The sequence below is a fragment of the Peromyscus leucopus genome, chromosome 18 (genome assembly GCF_004664715.2).
Source record: "Peromyscus leucopus breed LL Stock chromosome 18, UCI_PerLeu_2.1, whole genome shotgun sequence".
Classification (NCBI taxonomy): Eukaryota; Metazoa; Chordata; class Mammalia; order Rodentia; family Cricetidae; genus Peromyscus; species Peromyscus leucopus.
Window position 1 is genome coordinate 3,517,567 of NC_051078.1, and position 25,000 is coordinate 3,542,566.

The window sequence follows — 25,000 nt, forward strand, 5'->3', positions numbered from 1 at the left end:
TGTATAGTTTTGGCACCTGTCCTGGATCTCTCTCTGTAGACCAGGCTGGCCTCGAACTCACAGAGATCTGCCTGGCTCTGCCTCCCGAGTGCTGGGATTAAAGGCGTGCACCGCCGCTGCTGCCCAGCAATAGACACTATCTTACCTAGTTTACAGTGAGTACTTTGTGGCCAAAGGCAGACTGCATATTTACCTAGCCTTCCTCAGAACACTTTAGTGTGCTGCTTGGACCCCAGAAGGGGGAGTTGCTGTGTGTATGTGCGTGCGTGCGTGTGTGTGTGTGTGTGTGTGTGTGTGTGTGTGTGTGTGCTCTGATGCACATTCACAACCCCATGCCTGGTGGTGGCCATTCTCAGTCAGCTTGAGGCTTCGCAATGCAGGAGGAAGAATCCAGACAGATACCGGGAATCCCACTTCTCTCCTGGTCAGAGCTTCCAACAGCCTGGGCACTGCCTGCTGAGGAAGGAGTGCTGGACGAGGAAGACATTGGAAGACATTGCTCACCGAGAGGATGATGTAGCAGTCGCCCTCATAGAAGTTGCCGTGAGCACTCAGAGGCACCAGCACCAGCTCCATTTTCTAGAAGGATTAGAAATTAGTATGCGGCTGTACTGCCTCCTGCCTTCCCCACAGCCTCCCTCTCCTGTCACTGGGCAGGCCCCGGGGGGTGGAGGAGCCGTTTCTATAGGTGGCCGGCACAGCACAGGTCCGGCTGCTCTGACTCTGGGAGCTCTCCCCTAATCTGGGTCTGGATCTGTTGGGGTGACTTCCTGTGTCCTCCCACGTCCTTCTTGGTCTTGCCCCCAGTTCTCCGGAAAGGACCCATGAGCCCCCAGGAGCCGATGGAAGGGGAAAGAGTTGGAAAAGTCGTCCTCTGGGCAATCCGGACAGGGCGTCCAGCCCTCTGCTCCCTACTGACCGCCTAGAGCCACCAGGGGAGTCTGGGGAGCTGGGCAGGAGGGAGGCTGACAGCTCAGAGTGCCAGGGCCCAGGCCACTGAGGCTGTGTGTTGGGGCCCTGATTTGCTCATCCTAGGAAGGCCACTTGCCCAGCCTCACACAAAAAGTGGCACTGTCTCTTCCCAAGGAAGGCAAGTCATACTGTATGTGCTTTATATAAAATCTGGATGTTAGGTATGAAAAAGATTAGATATATAACTTTTTATGAGTCCAGTTTAATGCCTTTCTTTCCTTCCTTCCTTCCTTCCTTCCTTCCTTCCTTCCTTCCTTCCTTCTTTCTTCTTTCTCCTTCCTTCCTTCCTTCCTTCTTTCTTTCTTTCTTTCTTCTTTCTCCTTCCTTCTTCCTTCCTTCCTCCCTTCCTCCCTCCCTTCCTTCCTTCCTTCCTTTTTTCTTCTTTCTCCTTCCTTCCTTCTTCCTTCCTTCCTTCCTTCCTTCCTCCCTCCCTCCCTCCCTTCCTTCCTTCCTTCTTTTAAACATTTATTTATCAGGTGTGTCCAAGAGCCACACGTACATGTGAGGGTCAGAGAAACCTGAGGGAGTCAGTTTTCTTTCTCTCTGTGGGTCCCAGGGCTTATACTCAGGTCCAGGCTTGGCTGCACATACCTATGTCCACTGAGCCACCTGGCCAGCCCTTATTCATTTTGAAGTAAATAGGGAGCCTGAAACACTGGAGGTAGGCAGGGCTTCCCACAAGCCTCTAGAGGCTTGCCAGAAAGCGGTGACTCACACTCTGGAGTTGAGCGGAGCGAAGGGATGTGTTACTTGTGGTGGTCAAGCTGCTGCCACTGACTGGGTAGAGGTGGCGTGTCCCGATATCTGGGGTAGGTGCACCCAGACCGGAGCTCAGAGCCACCCAGAGGAGACCAAGCCCACGGGGTAAAGGGATGGATGAGCAATGGCCATCTGTGCAGCATGCCCTCACCCCCGGAGCTGGGAGGGAGGGACCAGTGTTCTGACGATGATTATGTGATGATTATGTTCCGCTTCTCGGACCCGTCTTTCCGAGATGTTTACTGGAAGTGTAGACTCACCAAGCAGATGGCTGGATGAAGGGCAAGCTTGGTTCTGTGTGGGGACCTGCACTGAGCACACTGGGAAAATCAGCCCTTGCTACTGACCCTCAGTGGCTCAGATCCCAGCAGTCGGGGGGTGGGGGGGACTCACCTCAATTCTCCAGGTGATGATCCCAGGGTCATTGCCCACAACCCTGAAGGCACCACTCAGAGACATGGTTTATCCTCCTGGAACTGAAATATCACAGAGTGGGAGGTGGACGCCCCTCACAGTGGACGGGGACCCACCGCTTCTAAGACTCTTCCTGTTTCTCAGCCATTGCGCGGTATGCCCTTTTGGTCTACCCCCCATCACCACACCATCTCACCATGGTAGTTCAAGTCCACACAGTGACCTGGCTGGGTCATCCCTACCCCAAAGGTTTGTTTCCACTTGTTGAGAGCTCTGGTATGGCCGTGGTATGTTCCTTTTTTTTTTTTTTTTTTAAATTACGTGTTTTGGTGGATATGTGCATAGGACTGTGGGTACCCTTGGAGGCCAGAGGTGTCAGATTCCTCGAAGCTGGAGGGACAGGGGATTGTGAGCCACCTGAAGCAGGTGCTGGGAATCAGAGCCAGGGTCTCTGGAAGGGCAGCGTGTGCCATCTCTCTGCTGGGGGCAGGGCAACACAGATTCCTGAAGGCGATGTCGAGCCTGTGCTGATTCACTTTGCACACACTGTCTCATTCCCGGGGGGGGGGGGGGGTCGCCTTGGAGAACAAATGAGGTTTGAGGAGGTATGAAATACCTTGTCTGTGGGCACACACTAGAATGAGATCCGTATCTGAGCTTTTGTGTTTTATTTTATTAAAACAGGGTCTACCTACATAGCCCAGGCTGGTCACAGGCTCCTTCAGCTTCACCCCCAACTGCTGAGATTACGGGCTTCCTACCACTAGACCCAGCCCCATACCTTTTATCTTCCTATCTGACCTTAAAAGCCTGTGTCTCGCTGGGTGGTGGTGGCGCATGCCTTTAATCCCAGCACTCGGGAGGCAGAGGCAGGCGGATCTCTGTGAGTTCGAGGCCAGCCTGGTCTCCAAAGGGAGTTCCAGGAAAGGCGCAAAGCTACACAGAGAAACCCTGTCTCGGAAAAACAAAAACAAAAAAACAAACCAAAACAAAAAAAGCCTGTGTCTTAGCCACTTTTTCATGCCTGCTACCCTTCCCCCAAACGAAGTTCAGTGGCTCCTGGCGAGGAAACCCAGTGAGAAAAAGTATTTCCAAATGAAGCCATGCCCTTGTAATCTCTGAACTCCTCTTCCCAGGTTCCTGGCAAGATCTTGTCACCTCGGACCTGCTCTCAGCTTTTAGTTTTAATTTTGTCAACTGTCCTCGAACAGTTAACATCCCTTTGTCGTGACTAAAACATGAGCTGCTCTTGGAGAAGACAGGGGAAGGTAGACCTGCAGAGCCTGGGACAAAGGGCTCTGGGTGCCAACGGGAGGTGGGCGTGGCTTCTCCAGAACTGTGCTTATCGAACGTACAGGTTCCCAGCACCCACAGGGCTGACTAAGGCGGGGAGGGAAAAAGTGGTAGGAAGACCACGGGGTCCCTCTCTACAGTCAGAACGTGGCCTGGTTGTGTTGTGTACATGCCTCCTCTCCCGTCCTACTCTGGGGGAGACTGTGCGCCGATAGCATGGCAAAGGACTGCGAGGCTGGTTTCTCCTGAAGCTCAGCGTAGAGATGGGATGGATGGGTTTATGAAAGATTAAAAAGAAAAATCGCCTGGGGGATTGTGTGGATGTTGGCTGTTTGGTGATCGACTGGGCTGGTTAAGTAGAGCATGTCTGGGGGTGGGGTGTGGTTCAAAAGGTAGACCATTTGTTCTCCCTAGTACCGCCCCACCCCTTAAAAAAGAGAAAGGTCCAGCCATTCTTTTCTTGAGCCTTGATGGGTAAAACCAGGTTTGGGTGCCGCTGGCAGGGGACCCAAGCACAGCCACGGTGCGGAACGGCCAGTGTCGGAGGATTTAATTTGATGAGTTGTGCTGCCCCGCCCTGTGCCGCTCAGAATCAGCAGGAAATACTTGGGTGTTCTTCAGACCCTAGGTTTTGACTTTTAAGTCTGATGCAGGAGGACCCACTCAGGAAAAAGAACCGGAGCCAACCTACTCTCGGTTAACCTGGTAACGCCAAACCAACTGGCATTAACAGCTCAGAAACCCCCCCACCCCCCAATACAGCCCATCTCCGCCCCGAACTTCAGAATCCAGGAGCTGACAAGGGACCCAAGACTCAGGAACTGCCACACCCAGAAAGCCCAATCAAATCCACCCACCACATCAAGGCCCCCCAAAACTTGATCTCTGTCTTCCCTAATCCTCAGCACTTCAGGGTCCTTAGAACGCTGTGACGACCATGGGCACAGGGCGTGGTTTGGGGATTCCAGGTTAAAAGCTAGTGTTGTCTTGTCATCTACCAGTGTCTAAACTTCTCTCAGGCCTCATGGAGGAACAGGCGGGGGAGGGGGTGTCTTTTCTCCCCCTCTCCCCCACCCCATCTTCCTCAGCCTTGAGAATGTGCTCAGCCTCCTCGGCCGGCTCTACAGGTACTTCTCCCAGTCAGAAGTTTGTAAAGCTGGTCACAAACTCCTGGCTCAATCTTTCAAAAGCTTCATCCCAGAAGAGAAAAACAAAGCGAGGGCCGACGACTCCTTCACTCTCTGCCCCATCAACTCAGCGCTCGACTAAAAGCACATGGACAACGGACCTACCTTGCCCTTCCTGTCCCCAGTCCTCGGGCAAAGCAGCAGGTGAAGTACTGATGAGCTATCCCAACGCAGGCGGCTTCAGGTCCCGCAGCCTCCGTTCAGCAATGGCCGCACGGACACCGGGTTATATTTGCTTGTGTTTGCATCATAACCACATTTTCCTAGCTCTGGCCAATCATGGCCCACCTAGCCCTGGGCTTGACTTATTCAAACCAGAGGGGAAGCTCTATGTGCTCCTATTCAAAACAGCAGAAACAAGAAGAGCAGAGTTTAAAGCTCCACGCCCTGGTCTATTGATTTTTTTAAAAAGTGCACAGCCCATCAATAATTCAGCGAGAGGAGGAGGAGATGAAATCTGCCATATTGTAGATATGAATGCATTATGCTGATACAGAGCTGGCCGCAGTGCCTGGACATCCAAGGTGGGGGCCGCCAGAGAGGGCTCTGGGTGTTTTTCAGGGATTCTTCAGTGTTACACCGTGTGCCTGGACATCCAGGGTGGGGGCCGCCAGAGAGGGTTCTGGGTGTTTTTCAGGGATTCTTCAGTGTTACACCATGTGCCTGGACATCCAAGGTGGGGGCCGCCAGAGAGGGTTCTGGGTGTTTTTCAGGAACTCTTCAGTATCACACCACATGCCTGGACATCCAGGACGGAGGACTCCCTGGGTGTTTGTCAGAAAGGTTTTGTTTCTGGGAGTCTTTGCTCGTCACCCTACTATGTGCCAGGAAACCATGCTGGGCTCTGAATCTCAGAGCTCCTGGTTTGGCAGCGTCAAGCGTGAACCCAGAAGCACCAAGTCTCCAATTCCCCTAGGGCTTTAGTCTATGCCCAGCAGTCAATAGGACACCAAGCATATGCTTGGTAAGCACTCAGGACGACGGAGTAGGCCCCAAATTGGGCTGGAGAAGAGCTAATGTAGTCCAACCTCTGTAACCTTGATCAGAAACCCATTGTGTCCTGTGGGTCCTGTGGGAAGGACGTTAGCCGTGGGTCACAGCACGAGCAGTGGCCAGGAAGGAAGACAGCCCCCACGCCTGCACAGGTCTTAAAACCAGCCTTTATTAACTAACGGTAAGTAATACAAATATTCCAAAAATATAAACAGACTCTTAATGGCAGCCTACATTTCAAGTTTTTGAATACAACAAATGTATCAAATCATGAAGCAAGGTGGCCAAGGATCCCATAGCCCAGTCACAGTGGGACACAGACCCCTCCCCTCCAAATGGCATCTTAGAAGGGTAAATAGGCAAATCTGGGGTAATGACAGGCAAAGAACATCACCAGCCCGAGAGCGGCCGTCCCAGGAGCTGACCCTGCCACTAGAGGAGCGGGGGGCAGGCCAGGTGGCCGGACTTGTTACCTCTTCTCCCTGGGTATTTACTAACGGTGTTTTCTAAAACGAGAACAGGGGAGCTGGGGGTGGAGCGCGGTCGGCGGCGGCGGCGGCGGCCTAGCACGCACGCACGCAGCCCCGGGTTGTCAACGGTCCCCCATGAGCCAGCACGGTGGTCACACCTGTGATCCCAGCACTCGGGAGGGGGAGGCAGAGGAGCAGAAGTTCAAGATCATCCTTGGCTAAACAGTGAGTTCAAACACCTGCCATTCATGAAACCCTGTCTGAAAAAAAGATAAAACTAAGGTATAAAAAAAAAGAAAGAACTGAAAGGTAGCCGTGGTTAAGCAGCCCAAAGGAGAAACAGGGTGACCGTTCTCACACACTGGATGCAGGACAGCCATGACCAGGCTGCCCCGCTAAGAGGCCTCTGGGGCAGGGCAGGGCAGGGCACGGGATGGCAGGGGATCCATTCCCAGGCACGGCTGCCTGGAGAGTCCCAGGCTTTTAGTACAAAGCTTTTTCTGAGCCACTGTTTACACATTTACACAGAAATCTTTGGGAGGCAGGAGGGAGTTAAACAGGTCCCCGGTTAAATGAAGGCAACTTCACCCAACCTCTTTAACTCGGGACCCTCGGGCCTACAGTGTCCCCTCTACAATGTGCAGAGTGGAAACCCTTACCTGGCCCTTTATCAAACTGGTCCTGTGTCCAAGGCTCCCCCTATAAGAGGGACACGAACATCAGGCTTTTGATTGAGAAGCCCAATCAGAGAGACACGCTGTGTCCCTGAAGAGGCACCGTGAGGAGCTGAACCTGGCAGGTGGGCAGGTTCCTGGCACGGCTTGAGCAGGTGCTGGCCCCAGGCCAGGTGGTCTACTGACTCCTGAAGACTAGTCTGCAGTGGGAAGGCTGGTGGCAAGCCCGGTGACAGACTTCAGGAGGAGCTGGCTCTCTCCAGCCTTGCCCTTCTCTACGCCTGCCTGAGCTCTCCGAGAGGCACCCCCGACCATCACTTGCCTCTAAGACGTGGAACTAGCAAGCAGGGCAGGTCCTGTTTAGGTTTGGAAAGAGCGGGGGGGCATCTCGGCAGCAAGTACCGGTGGCAGGAAAGATTCTGGGGACAGACGGGCCCAGAAGGCTGCGGCTTCTGTAGAAGCAGCAGGGCTCTTCCATGGAGCCACACTGGGTTCTGGTCATGGACCCGACTCCAGCAAGGGCTGAGCCCAGGCTCTTCCTCTACAAGGTAAAACGTGGGAGACGCAGACAAGGACCTCGACAGTCACAACTCCGAGGCTCTTATTGCTTAGTCAGGACTAGCCCTCAGAGCAGGCCTTGCGAGGACCCCCTCCTGCAATATCAGGGTGGCAGTGAGACCAGGACCTGCATCTGAAGCCACAGCCAAGCTCCAGTGTTCCTGGCTAGCACCTGGAGCCCTATCCCATCACCTTGCCAGAGAAGCCCTCAGGCACCAGCAAAGGATGCTGGGGAGCCGGGCCTGAGCTGGGGAGCCGGGCCTGAGCTGGGGAGCCCATCCTGTGTGTCACCAAGCCAAAGCCCCACAGCCGGGACGAAGGAGACCGCGCAAGGCTGGATGGATGCCAGACAGGAAGCTCCCACTCAGGCGAGGTCCACCACCAGACTTCTCGAAACCTGTTCGTTCCTGAGGCAGGCCCTAGTGTGTGGAAACTAAAAACTATTGTACGACTCCTGAGTGGGCGGTGACCACACCTGGAACAATTCACAAATGCTGGCACCTGCCTCCAGGGAAAGCAGAGATGGGGCTCGGAACTCCAACCAGCTCAGAGAGGGAGGAGAACCCGGCCCCGCCCTGGGGGCAGGACTCAATTAAGGCAGTAAGGCTGAGGCCGGGCGCCTCAGGGGCCTTGTGCTCCTATCACTTCAGCACGTTCCTCTTGTCTGCATTCTGGGGAAACTTCCTTTCTGTGACTGACTTTAAAGCATTGAAGATAGAAAATTTAGAGACCTCCCCCAGAGTGCAGGTCTGTGAAGACCTCACTCAGTCCTACAGCCACCAGAGGCAGGAGCCGTCTGCCCATTTGGCAAACCAGTGGCAGCAAGACCTGCTTTTTCCCCTCAGTCCTAGGAAAGCAGTTCTCCCAAAGCCCTGGGGAGGAAGAGCAAACAGCCAGGGAGGATAAAGGCTAGATGAGGCAAGACAACAGGACAGGATACCAGGGAAGACACAATGCGATACAAAAGAGCCCTGCCCAGGGAACGGGAGGGCGGGAGCAGCCTGGCAACCGTCCCCATCCTCTGGAGCTAATGTCTGCATCAGCACCAGCACAGCATCCCTGAAGAGCAGACTTTCAGGATCTACCAGCAAGGAGCCACACCCTCTGCTCTGGACATTTGTGTTTTCCCGCACCCTAGCACCGCCCACCTGCATCTGAGGCCCAGGACTGCAGCTCGGCCGGATACAAACCAGGCCCACCACTCCATGTTTAGAAAGAGAATTTTAAAGAGTTAGAAGAACAGCAATCAGTGCTCTGTCCTCTTCCAGGGCAGGGAGAAGACCTCCTCCCCCGTGGGAGTGAGACTATGGCTAGGGAATGAGAAGGCTGACTTGGTGCTGGAGCCTGGGAGACAGCAGGCCCGTGCAGGTACTCTAGAGCCAGATGCGGCCTGGGGGCCGCAGGACCTGGCGATTTTGAGTTACCGGTTCTGCAAACACACTCTCATCTTCCTGGGTATGTCTGCAGCTGCTGGCTAGTATTTTATGTTTTCAGAAAGGTGTGCGCCTTGGGCATCCAAGACAGCCTCTGGCTTCTCCTTTCTCCTTGGCACCGGCCTTGTGAAGTTGAGGAAGGCCATGGGTTTGGCAAGAGTGCCTGCAATAGTCTCCATCACGGAAGAGCTCAACAGCTCAGGGTCGGCAGTAAAGGAGACGATCGACCAGCTTCTCCCCTACGGAACACTGGACACCCTGGGCCATAGTTCACTGGATGGGCACAGGCGCACGCACGCATGCACTCACTCACTCGCACATACACACACTCACTCACTCTCCTGGGAACCAAACACAGGGTGCAGACGGCTCTGGATAGGTCTCATTGGCCTGCTCTGCACCTAACCTGTCCTAAAGCTCATCAACCGCTTTCCAGCTACTTCCAGACCCTTTGGGCAAAGTGCTCCAGCTTCTCGGCTAGGTCAGTCAGGCTGATCAGAAAGGCACAGTGTAGCCAAGTCCCCTACTGGGATGGCCGTTTCTTGGAACCAAGAGGGCTAAGGGGCCCGCAGCTGCCCGAGGCTGGTGTAGACATCATCTGCTCCGCTCAGCTCCTCGAAGATGGGAATTAGGTTCAGCAACTCTGTATCTGCCATGTCATCAAACCAGGACTGCACAGGCACCTGGGACAGGGAAGAGGCGACGTTAGCCTGACTCTTCCTTTCCTGGCCAGTGCACTGTGGAGAAGCCCTCGTCCCAGCCCGAGGCCTGGGGCCGATCTGGACCCACTCACTGCATTCTCCGGGTGGAAGATGTAAGATGCGGGCGAGTTGTCCAGGATGAGGGTTTTCCTCAGGTCCCTGCCTAGGCGGCTGAGGTCCTTGACGTAGCAGCCCTGGTGGAACACACAAGACTCCCGGAACAGCCGGGCCCGGAACACCCCACAGCGGTCCAGGAGGTCTGTCACAGGGTCGGCATACTGGAAGAGGAAAAGAGGCCTTAGCTCGGAAGGGGCGCTAGGTCCCCTGGGGTGCCACACCGTCTCCTGTTCTTTCCCTCATCCCGCCGTCAGGTACCTTGGCCAGGCTGGCAGTGAAGAGCACGCATTCAAAGAGCTCCCCCATCCGTCTCAGGAACTCATCAACGTAAGGCCTCTTGAGTACATATACCTGGAGAAGCAGAGAGGACGGTTGGAGGTGCCCCACGAGGCCAGAGGAGGCAGCACCATCTACCTTCCCACCGACACAGAGATGCAATCAGGCCTGGGTGCTCATGCCAGGACCCTGGGAACCTCTGCCCCACCAAGGATGGTTCCAACCAGACTTGGGCTGGCTCACCAGGCCCAATCCTCAACTGCCAGCCCGGAGAGCACACCGTGTCCCAGGAGCCATCGTCACTCAGGGGTGGACCATTAGCTGCCTCCAGAAACAAGTAATCAAGAATAGGCCTCACAGATGGAAACAGCCTATCCTGGATTACTTGAATCCAGCCACAGCCTCCATAGCCGCTTCGGGTCTGGATTCCAGCAGGACGGCCTGTGCGCACCCCCATCTGGCAAGGACCCCAATACTTCCTCGAACACATGCCTCCCAGGGGCTTCTGTGAACACCACCCAGAAGGAAGGGCACCCTTTGAGGACCTCGCTTGCACGGCTCTTTCAAGCTCCTCAGCGCGCACACACACACACACACACACACACACACACACACACACACACACCGTCTACAACCTTCCCTTCCTGCCTCAGCCTCCATTAGTGCCCTCCCGTGCATTTCCTTCAAGTTCCTTCTGTGAACACACACCCCAGCACAGCGTGCTGCCGCGATTTCCTCCCAGCCCGCCGAGTTAGCCACCAATTCACCAGGAGACCCCCCCCCTCCCAGTTTAGCAGCAGGAACCCTTCATGCAGCCACAAATGATTCTAACCACCCTGCTGCCCCTCCGCTTCACAAACAAGCCCCGTCCTCAACCGTTACGCAGCCAACATGGCCTTTCCGCCCTATTCTTTTCTCAGCTCCACACTGGGCAGGCTGCCTTTCTCCCCTTAAGTTCCATCACTCATTAATCCACGCCTCTATTAACCAGGACGCCCGCCCGCCCGCCCGGATCTGCCTATTTGAAGGCGTGTCCCACGAAGTCTGTACATTTCTACTTCCTTGACTAGACCGCAAGGGATGATGGGCTTAGCAGAGCACCCTGCTTTGTGGCTGTGGTACAGTAGCCTCCCACGGGAGGTGGATTACGACGACGACGACAAACCCGCGAAGGCCTCAAGCTGTACTTTCCCTGTGCATAACTAACTACGTGACCAGCCCCTGAAAACAGGTGTCATGGCTGCTATGACATCAGCACCAATGGTCCCCGACCGTCAGGTCAACTGTCTGGGCCGTGGTTCTGAGCACGTGGTCTCTGACCACCCACGCTGCATGAGCCTTAGCCCCAGACAGAGCTGGGCATGCACGGCTAGAGCCTGGTCTCGGGCTTCGGCAGATGCGTCCTGAGCACTTAGAGAACTCAGTGTAAAAACCCGGAGGGCAGGAAGTCAGGGAAGGCGGGCGTCGGAGAGGCCTGAGCTATGGGTGCATGGAGGAGCCCCCCTGGCCGGGAATAGCAGCTCTTGGTTTCCTGCCTCTTACAGGCAGAGACGCCGTTACCAAGGAATTTAAAGAGTGAATCCTAACAGTGCTGTATAAAAACGGGGCTTCTGTCCCTTGGCAGGGGTGGAGAGATGGCTCAGTGGTTAGAGCACTAGCTGCCCTTCCAGAGGACGTGGGTTCAATTCCTGGCACCTACATGGCAGCTCACAACTGTCTGTCACTTCAGTTCCAGGGGACCTGACACCCTCACACAGATGCATAAGAAGGCAAAACACCATGCACATTACCAAAAAAAAAAAAAAATTAAGAAAAGTAATGATAGCTATGATGACTATTATGAGGCAGAGGCAGGAGGATCTTAGTGAGTTCGAGGCCAGCCTGGTCTACGCAGCAAGTTCCAGGACAGCCAAGACTAAGTAAGAGACTCGGTCTCAAAGACCGTTCTCACAGTCTGACTACAGAGCGCAAGAGCAGTGGAGAATCGCTAGAGGACATTCAGATGAGAGCCACGGTGTCAAGCCACTAACCAAACAGGAGAGGCCGGAGACAAGGACAGGAACCGGGCTCACAGGCCGGGCGGCCTGGCAGACAGCTCACCTGGTGAGTGGTTCCCTCAATCTCCACAGGTACTACGAAGTCAGCGTTGTTGATTGGCTGGAAAGCAGAAGTCAACAGAGTCAGGATGGCAGCTGACAGGAAGGACACTCCCACCCCAGCCCACTAAGCGGGGCCTAGCCAGCACCATCTGTCCAACCTGCCGAATTCCAGCGGAGACAAGGTTCAGGGCTTCTATCCGAGACGGGGTCTTGCTAGTCCAGGCTAGCCTCTAATTCATGCTCCCATGAGCCAAGGACTTACAGGCATGCACCACTGTATGCCTAGCTTTTTTCAAGACAGCCTCTTACTGTGCAGCTCAGATTATCCTGGAACTTGTAATTTTCCTGCCTCAGTTTCCCAAGTGGGATTGTGGAAGTGCCTCCATACCCCATTTAAGGCTCTCTTGAGTTAAGAAACATACTGGTGAGGAAAGCAGATGTGCCAGAACCGATTCGCCTACTCTCTCCATGCTAAGTGGAGACGGCTGTGCGCGTGCGTGCGTGTGTGCATGTGTGCGCGCACGTGTGTGTGTGTGTGTGTGTGTGTGTGTGTGTATGTGTGTGTGTGTGTGCACGTGGGTATGTGTGCGTGTGTGTGTGTGTGTGTGTGTGTGTGTGTTTGGTAGGTTAACACTCTTCGGTATGGCCTCTGGATATCTGACTCCAGGCCTGGCTCCTTACCGCTTCCCCTGCAGGCCACCTCACAGCACCTGTTGTGCGGTTCCCAGACAGTCCTGGGTCAGGAGGGCCGCGTGCGGACTTACCTTAAAGGAACTATGCACAAGGGTTTCATCCAGGTCGATGACCACACAGATTCTTCCTTGATCTTGCTCTGTCACCTCTGGGAGCAGGCGGGTCCCAGGGATCTAAAACCAGAGGCCGGCTGCTGAGACGTGCCCACCAAGAGGCAAGCCCATCATTCCCCTGAGCAGAAAGCTAGGAAGAACCAGGCTGTCTGGAGACAGAATTACCAACCCAGGAAGGCCCTGCTTCAAGGCAGGAAACGGGCAGCAGGGTCGGTTTGGGCCTTTGGTGTCGGTCGGGGTTGGTGTGGGATACACAGCAGAAACAAGAAGAGGGCCCGCGGCTTCCCCCACAGCGTTACACACACAGCTTCCCAGGGTGGGGAGGTGACCGCCCGCCTGCCAGGGTCAGCCAGATGGACATACCTGATAAAACTGGTACTGGAGACATTGTAGCAGATCCGACTGGAGGAGAGAGAGAAGGGGGTTAGTGCCCGCTGTCAACGCCACCGCTGTCACCCAGCCACTGCTCCTGCCTCCCGAGACCCAGCCACCTAGCAGCTCCTCACGTCCAAAGATCCCTTCCTGGGAGCTGGGCAGGAATGGGGAAGGCCTCCTCTCCACAGAGTGGAAACGGAACCGCAGGGACTCAATCTGAACTGCTCTCCGTGGCTGACCTCCGCTTCGTCCCTTACACCTAGCTTCTGGCTAAGAATGTGTGTTTCCTCTTGTCTCCGTGGGGCACAAGTCATGGGGGGGGGGGCTGCTGAAATACTGAATGCACCAGCATAAAGTGATACTGGGCTGCCTGAGAATATGAAAGGAGACTGATGAGAGAGAGAGATCAGAGACAGCATTGCACATGTTATGAAGTGTACTAAGCGTTCCTAATGTAAATCTTGGAGGAAAAAAAAAGTAAGACTCTGAACTTGAAAACCTAAGGTTGTCTGTCATGTGAGCATGTTTCAAGTACAGGCTGGCACTCCCCATGGGAATATGTGATTTTACATTCTGATTTAACTGTGCAGGTAAGTATTTCTTTAACTTTATTTATTTATGTACTTTTTTAGGTATGAATGCGCTGTCTGAATGTATGCCTGCAGACCAGAAGAGGGCGCCAGATCTCACTACAGATGGCTGTGAGCCACCATGTCGTTGCTGGGAATTGAACTCAGGACCTCTGCAAGAGCAGCCAGTGCTCTTAACCTCTGAGCCACCTCACCAGACCCAGATAAGTATTTTTTTTCTTTTTCTAGATTATTTATTTATTATGTACACAGTGTTCTGCCTGTACCAGAAGAGGGCACCAGCTCTCATTACAGATGGTTGGGAGCCACCATGTGGTTGCTGGGAATTGAACTCAGGTCCTCTGAAAGAACAGCCAGTGCTCTTAACCTCTGGGCCATCTCTCTAGTCCCAGTATTTTTCTTTCTTCCTTTTAAAAATAATTTATTTTTATTTTATGTGCATTGGTGTTTGGCCTGTGTGTATGTCTGTGTGAGCTGCCATGTGGGTGCTGGGTATTGAATCCAGGTCCTCTGGAAGAACAGCCAGTGCTCTTTTTTTTTTTTTGAGACAGGGTTTCTCTGTATAGCTTTGCGCCTTTCCTGGAACACGGATTAAAGGCGTGCACCACCACTGCCCAGCCCCAGCCAGTGCTCTTAACCGCTGAGCCATCTCTCCAGCCCCATCCCAGTATCTCTTAATGTTACTGAGAATGCACCATAAAAATTAACTGCTCTGTAATACTGTTGGGTTGTATTTACCTAACCATTCCTCCACTCAATGAAAGAGTTCTGCATGATCCTCGTGTGTACAGCGCCACCACTGGCGTGTAGAGGAGAATCCTATCTTGTTTCTTGGGACTGGAATGCTAGCCTTCTCGTCATGTAAGATAAAAACTAGTCACACGCTTCCAAGTGGCTCACAGTGCTGGCAGGGTTGGTTTGTTTGTTGCTGTTTTGTGTTGAGAAAGGGTCTCACTATGTAGCTCAGGCTGGCCTGAAACTTGCTATGTAGATCAGGCTGGCTTTGAACTCAGATCCACCTGTCTCTGCCTCCTGAGAGCTGGATGCTATCGTGGTTACTAAGAGCATGGGCCTTTTTAATTCCTTGGTTTCTACAAAGAAACTCACTCAGAAGACAGTTTTCAGAGCCAGGGACTTGGGTTCTAATCTCACCACTATCCGTGGTTAACGTGGGGCACACTTAGTATATCCATGGACCTCAGTTTCTCTATCTGCAAGGCATCTTTCAGGGGTCCTGGAATCTGCAACATCTCAACAGCCCACCCCACAGACGAGAAGTATCAGGAAGGAGACAGGTTACCAAGGGAAGGGAGGAAGGGCCTTTGGGCCAGGGATCCTCACGGCTCCAGACCAGGCCAGAATGGCCACCCCAGCCCGCTACCTTAGCAATGGTGTTTGTCTCCTCCTTGTATGTGAGCTCGGCGGGAGAGCCTGACTGGACAACATGCTGGGTCTGAAAACAGCAGAAAAGAGCCTTGAAGATGTTCCGGCCACGTGGCTTCTTAGGAGAGGACTTGGAGACTAGGCCTAGAGAGGAAGAAGCAACAAGGCCATCAGCCACAGCGGTACCAGTCTCTGCCAGCAGCTGCCCAATGCCCACACCCCCTCCGGTCCAGGCTCTGCTGGAGCACAGTGCACGCTGCTCACTCATACAGTAACGATGAAATGTGTGCTTCCCAGCATCCTCCCTTTAATGAGGACAGTGGAGCTCCCCACTCTGTTTGGGAATGGGAGACCTGAGCTGCACAGGGTTTATCTTCATACTATGGTGGGTCTCGAGGGTATCAAGATGGACTGGGTATTCCATGATCCAGAGGCAACACACTGCCACCCAAACAAACCCGAGGCCCTAAGTTCTCCTGATCCAGCCTGTAGGAAAACTACCAGTTGTAGGAAAAAGAGTAACCTAGGAGTCGGTGGCGCCGTGATTCAGCTCCATGCTGGCTTCTTTAGACCCTGATCAGCGGCAACAGATCTGAGCCCAAGTTGCCTAGAACCCCAGAAGTTGCCCAAAAGGAGTTGGTTGAGGGGTCAGTGGGTAAGGTGCCTACCACCGAGCCTGACAACCTGAGCGACGCCGCCACGTTGGGAGGAAAGAATACCTGCAAGTTGTCCTCATGGTGTTTGCCTTTGTGTGCGCGCGCACACACACACACTGAACAACAACAACAAAAAGGAATTCCCTCCCCCAAGCCGCAGCTCAGGAAGGCGGCATGCTAGTTTTCTGTATCTGTTTCCGTCTCACGATCTTGCCTTTTCCCTAATATTTCACTGCCCACCCACTCTCCTCCTCTCCCACTCCAGGGAGCTGGGTGGAAAACAGGATTAAGACCGTAGGTCATGCACACCCTGCAAAACCTTCAGTCTTAGACTGAGGCCTCTGCTCCCCAGACCACAGCTGTTCTGCCCTACCTTGGCCATCTGGGCTTTGGAAATACAAAGCCGCTTTAATGAGAAGCTTGCCAATGCAGCCCCAGAAAGACCGAACTGATACAAAGCAAAGGGCGTACCGGACCCAAATGGGCTTCGGATTTTTCCTCTGCAAGTTCCCTGACTCCAGAAACGGCCCTGCTGTTACGCAAACAAGGAGCCGCTGTGCAGGGCACTGTGGCCAGGAGGTGGCGCTGTACAACCAGTTATGGAATAGTCCCCAGCCACAGGTCCCGGGCGCCTCTGTGAGGGAAAGCCAAACAAACCGTGAACCCCCAGAGTTTCCCTATGCTCTTCTTAGGGGAGGGGAAACATGGCGGCATAGGCCACCCATGGGCATCTCCTGCTCCCGCAGCTCCTGCGGGAGGTCCCTGAGGGAGTAGGTGACCGCAGAGCCCGACCTGGCTGCCTGAGACCACGGGGAAGAGGAGAGAAAAACCAAGCCGTTCCCTGGACAGCAGGCTACAGTGAAGTGAGGATCAGCAGCAGAGGGCTGCTGTTCTCACCCCGACAGCCAGGGCTTCCCTAGCGGGGGAGGCAGAGTTCTCTCCCCCTTCTGGGTTATGGCACTGGGGACCTCTCTGAAAGCAGCCGAGCCTTTCCAGGAAATGGCCTGGAAATCTGGGCAGCACTTTTAAAAACTGTGAGGTCAGAGGACAAATGTTTATGGAGTCCCGCCCACCTGTGTGTGGACTCCAGGCCGTCCATGAGGCCCGCAGGACGGCGAGCAGCACTGGACCGTCTTGCTGACTGGCCCCCTTGGCATCACTTCCAACCTCCTGGCTACTTAGGAAGAACCAAGGTTTCTTGGGGCATTTTGTTGTGAACTACTTCTGCCAACACCTTCTCAAAGACCAAATTCACAGCGAGGCCCAGTGCGTAACGACGGCGGCGGCGGGGTAAGTAGTTGATTCCTCGGAAAGGACCTCCCTCCAGACACTTCTTAGCCATCTCTGCAGAAGCCAGAGGGAAGGGGCTGCTGACCGACCTGCCTGCTGGCCCACATTAAACCCCACTTGCAGGGACTCAGGACAACGCAGACACAAAGCCTTGGGTTATGGTTTCTTCACACACACAACCACAACTGGAAGCTTAACCCAGGCACAGAGGCTTTCTTAAAAGGCCGCACAACCCAGGCCTTTCCTGAAGAGAGGCCACATCAGAAATGTGCTCCCCATCTTAGCGTGGTGACAGGGACAGTGAAGGCCGAGTGACCCCGACAGGCAAGGGTAAAAGAGGCAGCTGGCCGGGGCCAGAGAGGCCCAACAGACACCAGCTTCCCAGGCCCAAGCAGGGACCTTGAACTTTGCGGGGCAGAGGAGGGGCTTCTCCAGAGCAGAGTGACCAACAGCCGCTGCCATTTGGAGAGGTCACACACACACTGACCTTGAGAGCTGGCTCTCAGGGCAAACGCCCCACACCCACACAGTGAGGCTGGCCCAGCCGTCCTCCTCTCACAGCCCACTTCACAGCAGCCTCACTCTTACAGACACTACTCCTCAGGGTCATCGGGCTGAATTCAGCTTCCCCACCACGGCCGGCCGCTTCCCCTCAGGACTGACCAAGGCCTCGCCTGTTACAGTTGGCCCCTGCCTGGCAGGTGTTTAAGAATCCCACCGACCGACTGACTGACTGACTGACTGAATGACTGCAAGGCCCTGCTGCTCCCACAGAGCTGGGTTCTGGAAGCCTCCACTCTGCTGTCATATCCCAGAGCACTGGAGACAGAGTGGCTCCCTGTGAGGCAAGAAGGTGGCTCCAGAGGAGCCTACCTAGTGCCCGAGGGAGGCTTTCCGGGCCCCCGCCACGCTCACACAGCACAAGAGCCATGCATCACCACCTCACTGAATTCTCACTAGAAATCCATTTGTAGGTCCTGCCCTCCCCCCGCCCCCCAGTTTGCAGTTTCCCTCCTGGGGGGGGTAGGAGTGGGGTGTCATGTGGTGATACGGCAGCAGAGTCAGAATTTGAACCCAGAGCCAAGGCTCTCAGGCATTTCCCAAGAGTCCTTGCAGCAGCACTACTAGGCTTTTCTGCCCCAGGATGAACTGGTGAGCGATCTATCTGGAGACCCCCACCCCCACCCCTCACCCCCACCCCCCACCCCCGCTCTCTTCAGTGTCCTTGGGCAGATCAGTGAGACTCAGTTCCCATCCCTCCCAAGCACAGAGAATCTTTCGTTGGCTCCTTACACTCCACACTCTGCGCTGCAGCCCTGACGGGCAGGCAGGCGCAGGCCATTCTCCCGACCAGTTCATCGTGGGGTGGACACTAGTCCACCTCCCCAGGAGAGGAACACGGGCAGGCACAAGACCGCTCAGGGCTGAAGGGATTTACAGTGCACAGTACCCCTGACAAGGAAGGTGGATCCCCACCGAATGCTGCTCACCCTCCTCCTCCACCCCACCCCTCCCTCCCCCAGCCACACCCTCTCCATGGATCCTGCCTGCTGATACACACCTGCTCCACACGCCCCAAACCTCTGGATGTCCACAAAGGCACAATGGGGGAAGCCAGCCCTAAGCATAAGGAAGAGCAGGGGAGGAGACTAGAAGCCAGCGCCCTGTCTTCCTACTGAGGCAGACTCTGGAGAGCAGCAGCCAGGGAGGTGTCCCCGACTTGGGACTGTCTGGGCTGGGCTCCAGGTTCTGCCAGCTACTGATTCAACCATGCAGCCTTGGTTTCCTTAGCCCTAAGTTGGGACAGCAGCAAGACCTCACTCAGGATAAACAGAATATATGAGTAAGGTCCTGGACAGTCTCTAAAACTAACAGCTACACTAACTGGCAACAGCCTGGGCCTTGTTTGTAGGTCTCAAGATGAATCACTAACCAGGGATGGCATGGGTCGTTCCAGAATCCCAGCAGCAGGGGATTGAGGGCCTTCCTACCCCCACCCTATGGTTCAAGTTCAAGGTCAGATGAGGGATGAGTGCCTGGGAGAAATCCTCCCCCCACCTACTCCCCAGTCCACCAAAACAGTTCTTTCCCACTCCAGCTGCCCTAAACGGTACCCTGAGCGTGACAAGCAACACCTGACATGAACAGTTCTTGTGCACCCCACAACCTCAGTAAGAAGCATGTGTCTGCACACATGCGTGCACACGTACAGACGAACCCTGGCCTGACCGGGATGGCATTAGTTTTAACCTTCTGAAGGTCAGGTTCAGATATCACGGTTGCCAACAACACAGTTCTGTATCCCAGTCAAGGAACGCCTCACAGGAAATCCACACAGCCCCGCACTGGGCAAAAGGAAACTCCTTGAGCTATGGGGATTTAACAAGACCATCATTCACATACAGGATGCTCTCTTGGTCCACTCTCTCCAACACCCCCAAGTACCGCCCCTCCCAAGTCTCATCCCCCCAGAGCAGGGGGCAGGGCTGGCTCTCACTATAAAATGGCCTCTCTGGGCAGCCTCCCTCCCTTGGCTGTCGGAGGAAGGAGAGATTTGGAGCATTTCCGGCCCTTCTTGGCCCGCTGCCTGGGCCCTGCAGCCAAGCCACATCTGATTGGAGCTCCCCGTGGAGAGAAGTCCTCCCAGGTTGTCAGCCTCCCAGAGGCATCGGTGCCTTGGCCAAGGACAGGCTCTGAAGCGCCAGGTGTATGGAAGGACTCCTTGGACCAGCAGGTGAGTGGGCCGGGAGGCCGCACAAGCAGAGACCACCGCAGACTCGGGGAGGGCACACTTCTCCACCCAGGCTGCCCAACCGCAGCCGTGTCCTTCTGCTAACAAGGCGGGCGGCACATAAAGTCCATGTGTGACTCTCACTGCACGGGCAGGTCACGTCACAGGGCTGGGCTCACCCTGGCATGGCCGACGCTGGCCTCTGGTAAGTCCTCACCCAACAGCTCCGTTCCTCACCCCTGGGCAGGAAGGCTCCTCTCTTCTTTCTTTTGGGTGTACGCATTTGAGGCATGTAGCTCAGGCTAGCTTCAAACTCCTGCCTCGGCCTATGGCTGTCTCAGGGAGGAGTCGGGCTTCTGCTAGCATGCCTCGCAGCCCTGCCTCAGCCTTGGCCCTCTCGGGTCTCTGATCTCAATCTTAGGGACCTTCTCTCAAGAAGATCTTCGTTTTGGGAACAAGGATTCCCAGGCAACTTGATTTCACAAGGGGCCTCTAATTGAACTATTGAGCAAGAACTACAGGCAGCTTCAATATTAAAAAAAAATAAGTTAGTAAAAAGTTCAAAGGTATGCTGGAGTGGGGGGGGTGTCTCCCAAAGTTGCAGGTTCTGGGCCAGCAGGGACAAATCTGAAACGGCATCCACAAAGACGGTAAGGGCTGGGTCCTACCTTGCTGCACGCAGGGCCAACCAGAGCAGGGAGGACACTGCCAGGTCATGTCAGAGCAGCCATGGTGGCCCCCTCCTACTGAGGAGGGGCAGAGCAGGCTCACAGGAGGTGGGCTAGCTAACAGACAAGCAGGACAAACACCTCCTCGGAGGCCGTTCAGGGCTAACCTGGGATCTCTGCCCCAACTTGTGGAACTCCTGGGCTTTGTAGAGAACCAAGAAGAACCCAGTCCTCCCACTCCTTCACTGTTTTAGGCTGACGGACACAGCAGGGGAGCAGGCAGAAACAGGGCGGAGGCTGAGGATGCAGCAAGTGGGGCCCTTAGATCAGCAGTGGTTACCCAAGGTGCCCCTGGCTCAGTGGGTTGGATCTCCACCAGCAAAAATCAGAACAATTCTGGCTTTGGCACAAGAAAACTACATGTGGTCAGGAGCCTCAGTTTTTCCATCTATAAAACGGGAAGAGGACTAACTCAGAGGGAGAGGATTTTCAGGGCTTTAGAGTGTTCTGTTGTAGTGGACGCTGCCTGTCAGCTGCCAGGCATCAGGAAACAGAGCACGTTCATCCTTGTTGTACCTCAGTCTCAGGATGTTCACATTTGGACACCACTGAGATTTATTTCAGAGGCCACACAGCAGAACCAGCAGGACACGGGGACAGGCCTGGGAAACGGCTTTTCCTGGAACTCCACAAAATCCTCAGAGGCTGCTCTCCTTCCTCGGGGTCTGGCCCCACAGTCCGTGTTCTGCCTACTTCCAGGACCCTGCCCCTCCCCCAGGCACCCCTGCTTCCCCTACTGGGTTCCTCCGCAGGCCAACGGGAAAGGCCTCCCTTGAGAAAAGGGCTTCAGAGCACTTCAATAACACCACACACAAGAGCGGGGCCTGGGCTAGGGCGGCTTCCACAGCCCAGGCCAAGCAAGAGGCTGCAGCTTCTTCCTCCATTTCTACCTCCTAAGGTTGCAGAGACAAAACCAGTCACGGGACCATGCCCACAGTGGCGTTCTGTCAACACTGGCTGTTGACTATTACTGAGTAAGCAAGGACAATCACTCTGTCCACTCACTCAGAAAACTCTTAAGTTCACCTAGAAAAACCGCAGGCTTCCTCACAGTGAATCTGGACCCTGAGGGGAATCTGCTCGGGGCTGAGCAGGCGGTTGGCGTCTCTGCCGAGCTTCCTGGCTCTTCTCCCAGGACACCTGTCAGGATCAGGGGGAGCATTTGGAACACACATGCCTGGCCCACCTGCCGCGCTCTGAGTCAGTGGGTCCCAGGTGTCTGTGTCGGGGGGTGGGGGGTCCTGTATTTTTAGTAAGTGTCACAGGAGATTCTGATGTGTGTGTCCCTGGCTGAGGGCCAGAGAATTCTAAACCCCTTCCAGAATTAGAAGGCAGTTCAGCCCAACCCCACCGGTCCCTCTCCACATCACGTCTGTCGGTTCAGACCCTGGCCTGGGAGGAGTTGGACTCGGCCACTTGTTTTACTCCAAGAACAAAAAACAAACCAAACCCCAGTCAAGAGGTCTGAGCTCGCAGCCTCCCGCACCTCTCAGTCACTAGGGAGGAGGGGCCCTCCACTGCTGTGGAGACTGACTGGAGCCATGTCTGCTCCCTGGGGACAGTGTAATCGGGTAAGGGCAAGCTCAACAGGCTGGACGCGGCGGCCCTCCCTATGATCCCAGCACAGGCAGGAAGAGACGCTCACCACCACTACCACCAAGGATGAAGAAAAAAACAGCATGGTGTGTGTGTGTGTGTGTGTGTGTGTGTGTGAGAGAGAGAGAGAGAGAGAGAGAGAGAGAGAGAGAGAGAGAGAGTGTGTGTGTGTGTGTGTGTGTGTGTGTGTGAGAGAGAGAGAGAGAGTGTGTGTGTGTGAAGAGCCCCTGGAAGGGCAAGGAAATGTCAAGTCCACTCAGATCAAGTTCAAGGCTAGCTGGTAGGAAAACTAACCAATAAAGAGAACATACACCCCTTCTGCCCAGAGGGAGGCTGTGATGACCACAGGAGCCCTGCTCAAAGAGGTGTCCATGAAGGCTCACTCTAACCTGAAGGGCTGGATGCTCATCCGGGAACCTAGTCTACTGGTTCTGAGTCTTCCAGTCTTCCATTTCAAAGAGATCCATGTCTCCCCTTCGATCTCTACTAGTTTCTTCCTAAGATCTGCCTGTTACATGTTCATCTACATCCCAGCTGGGCATCAGCTTTCAGTGCTGAGCAGGTGAGAGACCCATAATCAGAGACCCATCCACACATTTCCTCTCAGCCATTCCCAGATATCTCAGAGCCGGCCAGCTTCAGACACGATGAAAAGCAGTTTCATGCTCTTAACGTGCTCGACGCTCAGACCAAAGCCATAAAGGCAAAGATTAGGAATATCTACTTCTTAGAGACAAGAGAGGTGGCTCAGTGGTTAAGAGCACTGACTGATGTTCCAGAGGAGCCAGGTTCAATTCCCAGGACGTCCAGTGTCCGATCACGCCAGGATTGAAAAAGAACATCTACTTCTTGCTGGGTGGTAGCGCAAGCCTTTAATCCCAGCACTCAGGAGGCAAAGGTAGGTGGATCTCTGTGAGTTCAAGACCAACCTGGTCTCCAGAGCAGGTTCCAAGACAAGTACCTACCTCTCTACAAACCCTACCTTCTCGTTCTTAAGAGTACCTAAGAGAAGTCCGAATCTCACTGAGGTCATTTACTCCCAAGGCAAATGGAGACAGCAGTGTCTACTGTCAGTCCCACTTCTAAGAAGCCAAACTGCTTCCAAGGTTCAGCAGGACTTCAGAGACTCAGGAGGCACAGGACTCCAGCCCCCCACCCCGACCCCAGATGCTCAGGCACTGGCTGGAATGGCTGAAGCCTCACCCCAAGTCACAGAGGCCAAGAAGCACTCTACAGGAGGCTGTGGAAGGCTCAGAGGCCCAAGCCCCTCCACATCAGTGTCCCCTGACCCTGGGGCCCTGGTCTGTGGCAGCAAAGCCCACATGACTGGGTACTGTTTACACAGTGTGTCCTTGGGGGAATGGAGGAGGAGGACAGACGGCAGACAAGCTGCACTCAGGAAAGACTGACATTTACCACCCATCTATGACGTCTGCGTTAGACATGGGTAGCGTTACTCCCACTTCACCAGTCAACTGCCAGGAGCTAACGTAACAGGTAGTCTCACTGCAAATAAGAAGAGCAGGGATTTGAACCCAAGTCTGAAGCAACCAGTTTTGCTGCTGCAACACTAACAACCAACACTAACCTCCCTACCTCAACGCTGTTCCCACTTCTTCACCAATCCAAGAATCAAACGTCCCAGACAGAAATAAAGGTAACATCCCACAGGTCCTCAGCGCCGGCAGCAGACAGTGAAGGGGGACATGCTCTGTCAGACCTCACACCCCACTCACACTTCCACGGTGTCTGGGTTTCCTATACTTTTCTATTCCTTCTCCACAGAAAGCTTGGGAGCATCACTTTGCCTTTGTCTAGTATCCCCCCCCCCCCACACACACACTTTTTTTTTCTTGAGACAGGGTTTCTCCTTGTGACAATCCTGGCTGTCCTCAAACTCACAGAGATCCTCCTGCCTCTGCCTCCCGAGTGCTGGGATTAAAGGCGGGCGCCACCACCGCTTAGCTAGTATTTCCCTTCTTAATAAAATTCACTGAAAGGCTGACTGGAAAGGCCTCACCGAGAGCTAGCGGCCACCTTGTTTAACTTTCCCACCTTCTCCAGCTGGGAGGAAGGACACAGGCCTACTCACTCACTGCCTCTCTATCCCCAGGGACTTTTCACTCAGCCTCTCCAAGTCGGCTGCCCAGCCTCAGGGTCTGCACATTTACAAACTGCTGTGGAGAGGAACCACCCTGGGGCTCTTCCAGTGGAAGCAAATACCCGCTAAACGGGGATGCCAGGATGGGGGAAGTCCAAAGCCCAAGGCGAACCTTGGAGCAGGACCGAGGCTGTCCACCTCCCAGCCGGCCGAGGAAGGCCCTACCCACCAGAGGTGCCAACAGAACTTCTTTCAAAGCCTTTCCTGTTAAAGGCTTAGCGGCATCTGCAGGGAAGGTGTTTGTTTGGCCTCTTAAAGGCAAAGAGCAGAATTTCTCCCTTCTGTGGAGAAGAAGAAAAACCTGTCACCATGGGGCTGGAGAGATGGCTCAGAGGATTGGCGCACTTGCGGCTCTTTCGGGGACCTGGGTTCAATTCCCAGCACCCACGTGGTGGTTCACAACTCTAACTCCATTCAGTTTCAGGGGATCAGACGCCCTCTTCTGACCTCCGGGGGCACCAAGCCCCCACGTGGTACACAGACATACACGCAGGCCAAACACGCACACACATAAAGTAAATCTAATAAAAAGCTTGTCACCATTCCACATTTTAGGGACAGCAAGCAGTCTTCGAGAAGAATCCTCAGGACAACTAGCTACCAGACCCCGCCCAATTCCAGATGTGAGGAGAGCAATCCAAAGCTTAGGTCATTCTTCCAAGACTGAGCACAGGGTCTCTCCCAAAGCAAGTCATTTCTGACTCCTCCCCAAATCCTGATAGGTTACCGAGCCGAGGA

General features: G+C 54.5%; 2 protein-coding genes across 4 annotated transcripts in view; both read right to left on the reverse strand.

Moving 5' to 3' along the window:
• Avil (advillin) overlaps positions 1–5,561 on the reverse strand; it is a 20,203-nt gene extending 14,642 nt beyond the window's left edge. For both annotated transcript variants that reach the window (XM_028886289.2, XM_037196714.1), the window contains exons 1-3: positions 4,731–5,561; positions 2,125–2,207; positions 505–579 (exon numbers count right to left, since the gene is read on the reverse strand). In XM_028886289.2, coding sequence (XP_028742122.1) covers positions 505–579; positions 2,125–2,190 — 141 coding nt within the window. In that variant the 5' untranslated portion in view covers positions 2,191–2,207; positions 4,731–5,561. The remainder of the gene's footprint in view (positions 1–504; positions 580–2,124; positions 2,208–4,730) is intronic.
• Positions 5,562–5,767: 206 nt separating this feature from the next.
• Positions 5,768–25,000, reverse strand: part of Ctdsp2 (CTD small phosphatase 2) — a 22,739-nt gene continuing 3,506 nt past the window's right edge. Inside the window, exons 1-8 of one of the 2 annotated variants that reach the window (XM_037196717.1) lie at positions 24,803–25,000; positions 15,099–15,244; positions 13,116–13,154; positions 12,711–12,812; positions 11,948–12,004; positions 9,830–9,922; positions 9,547–9,732; positions 5,768–9,436 (exon numbers count right to left, since the gene is read on the reverse strand). The exon at positions 24,803–25,000 is cut by the window's right edge and continues 336 nt beyond it. In XM_037196717.1, the coding sequence (XP_037052612.1) occupies positions 9,311–9,436; positions 9,547–9,732; positions 9,830–9,922; positions 11,948–12,004; positions 12,711–12,812; positions 13,116–13,154; positions 15,099–15,244; positions 24,803–24,812 (759 nt within the window). In that variant the 5' untranslated portion in view covers positions 24,813–25,000 and the 3' untranslated portion in view covers positions 5,768–9,310. The remainder of the gene's footprint in view (positions 9,437–9,546; positions 9,733–9,829; positions 9,923–11,947; positions 12,005–12,710; positions 12,813–13,115; positions 13,155–15,098; positions 15,245–24,802) is intronic. The other variant, XM_028886290.2, reaches the window with a different exon arrangement.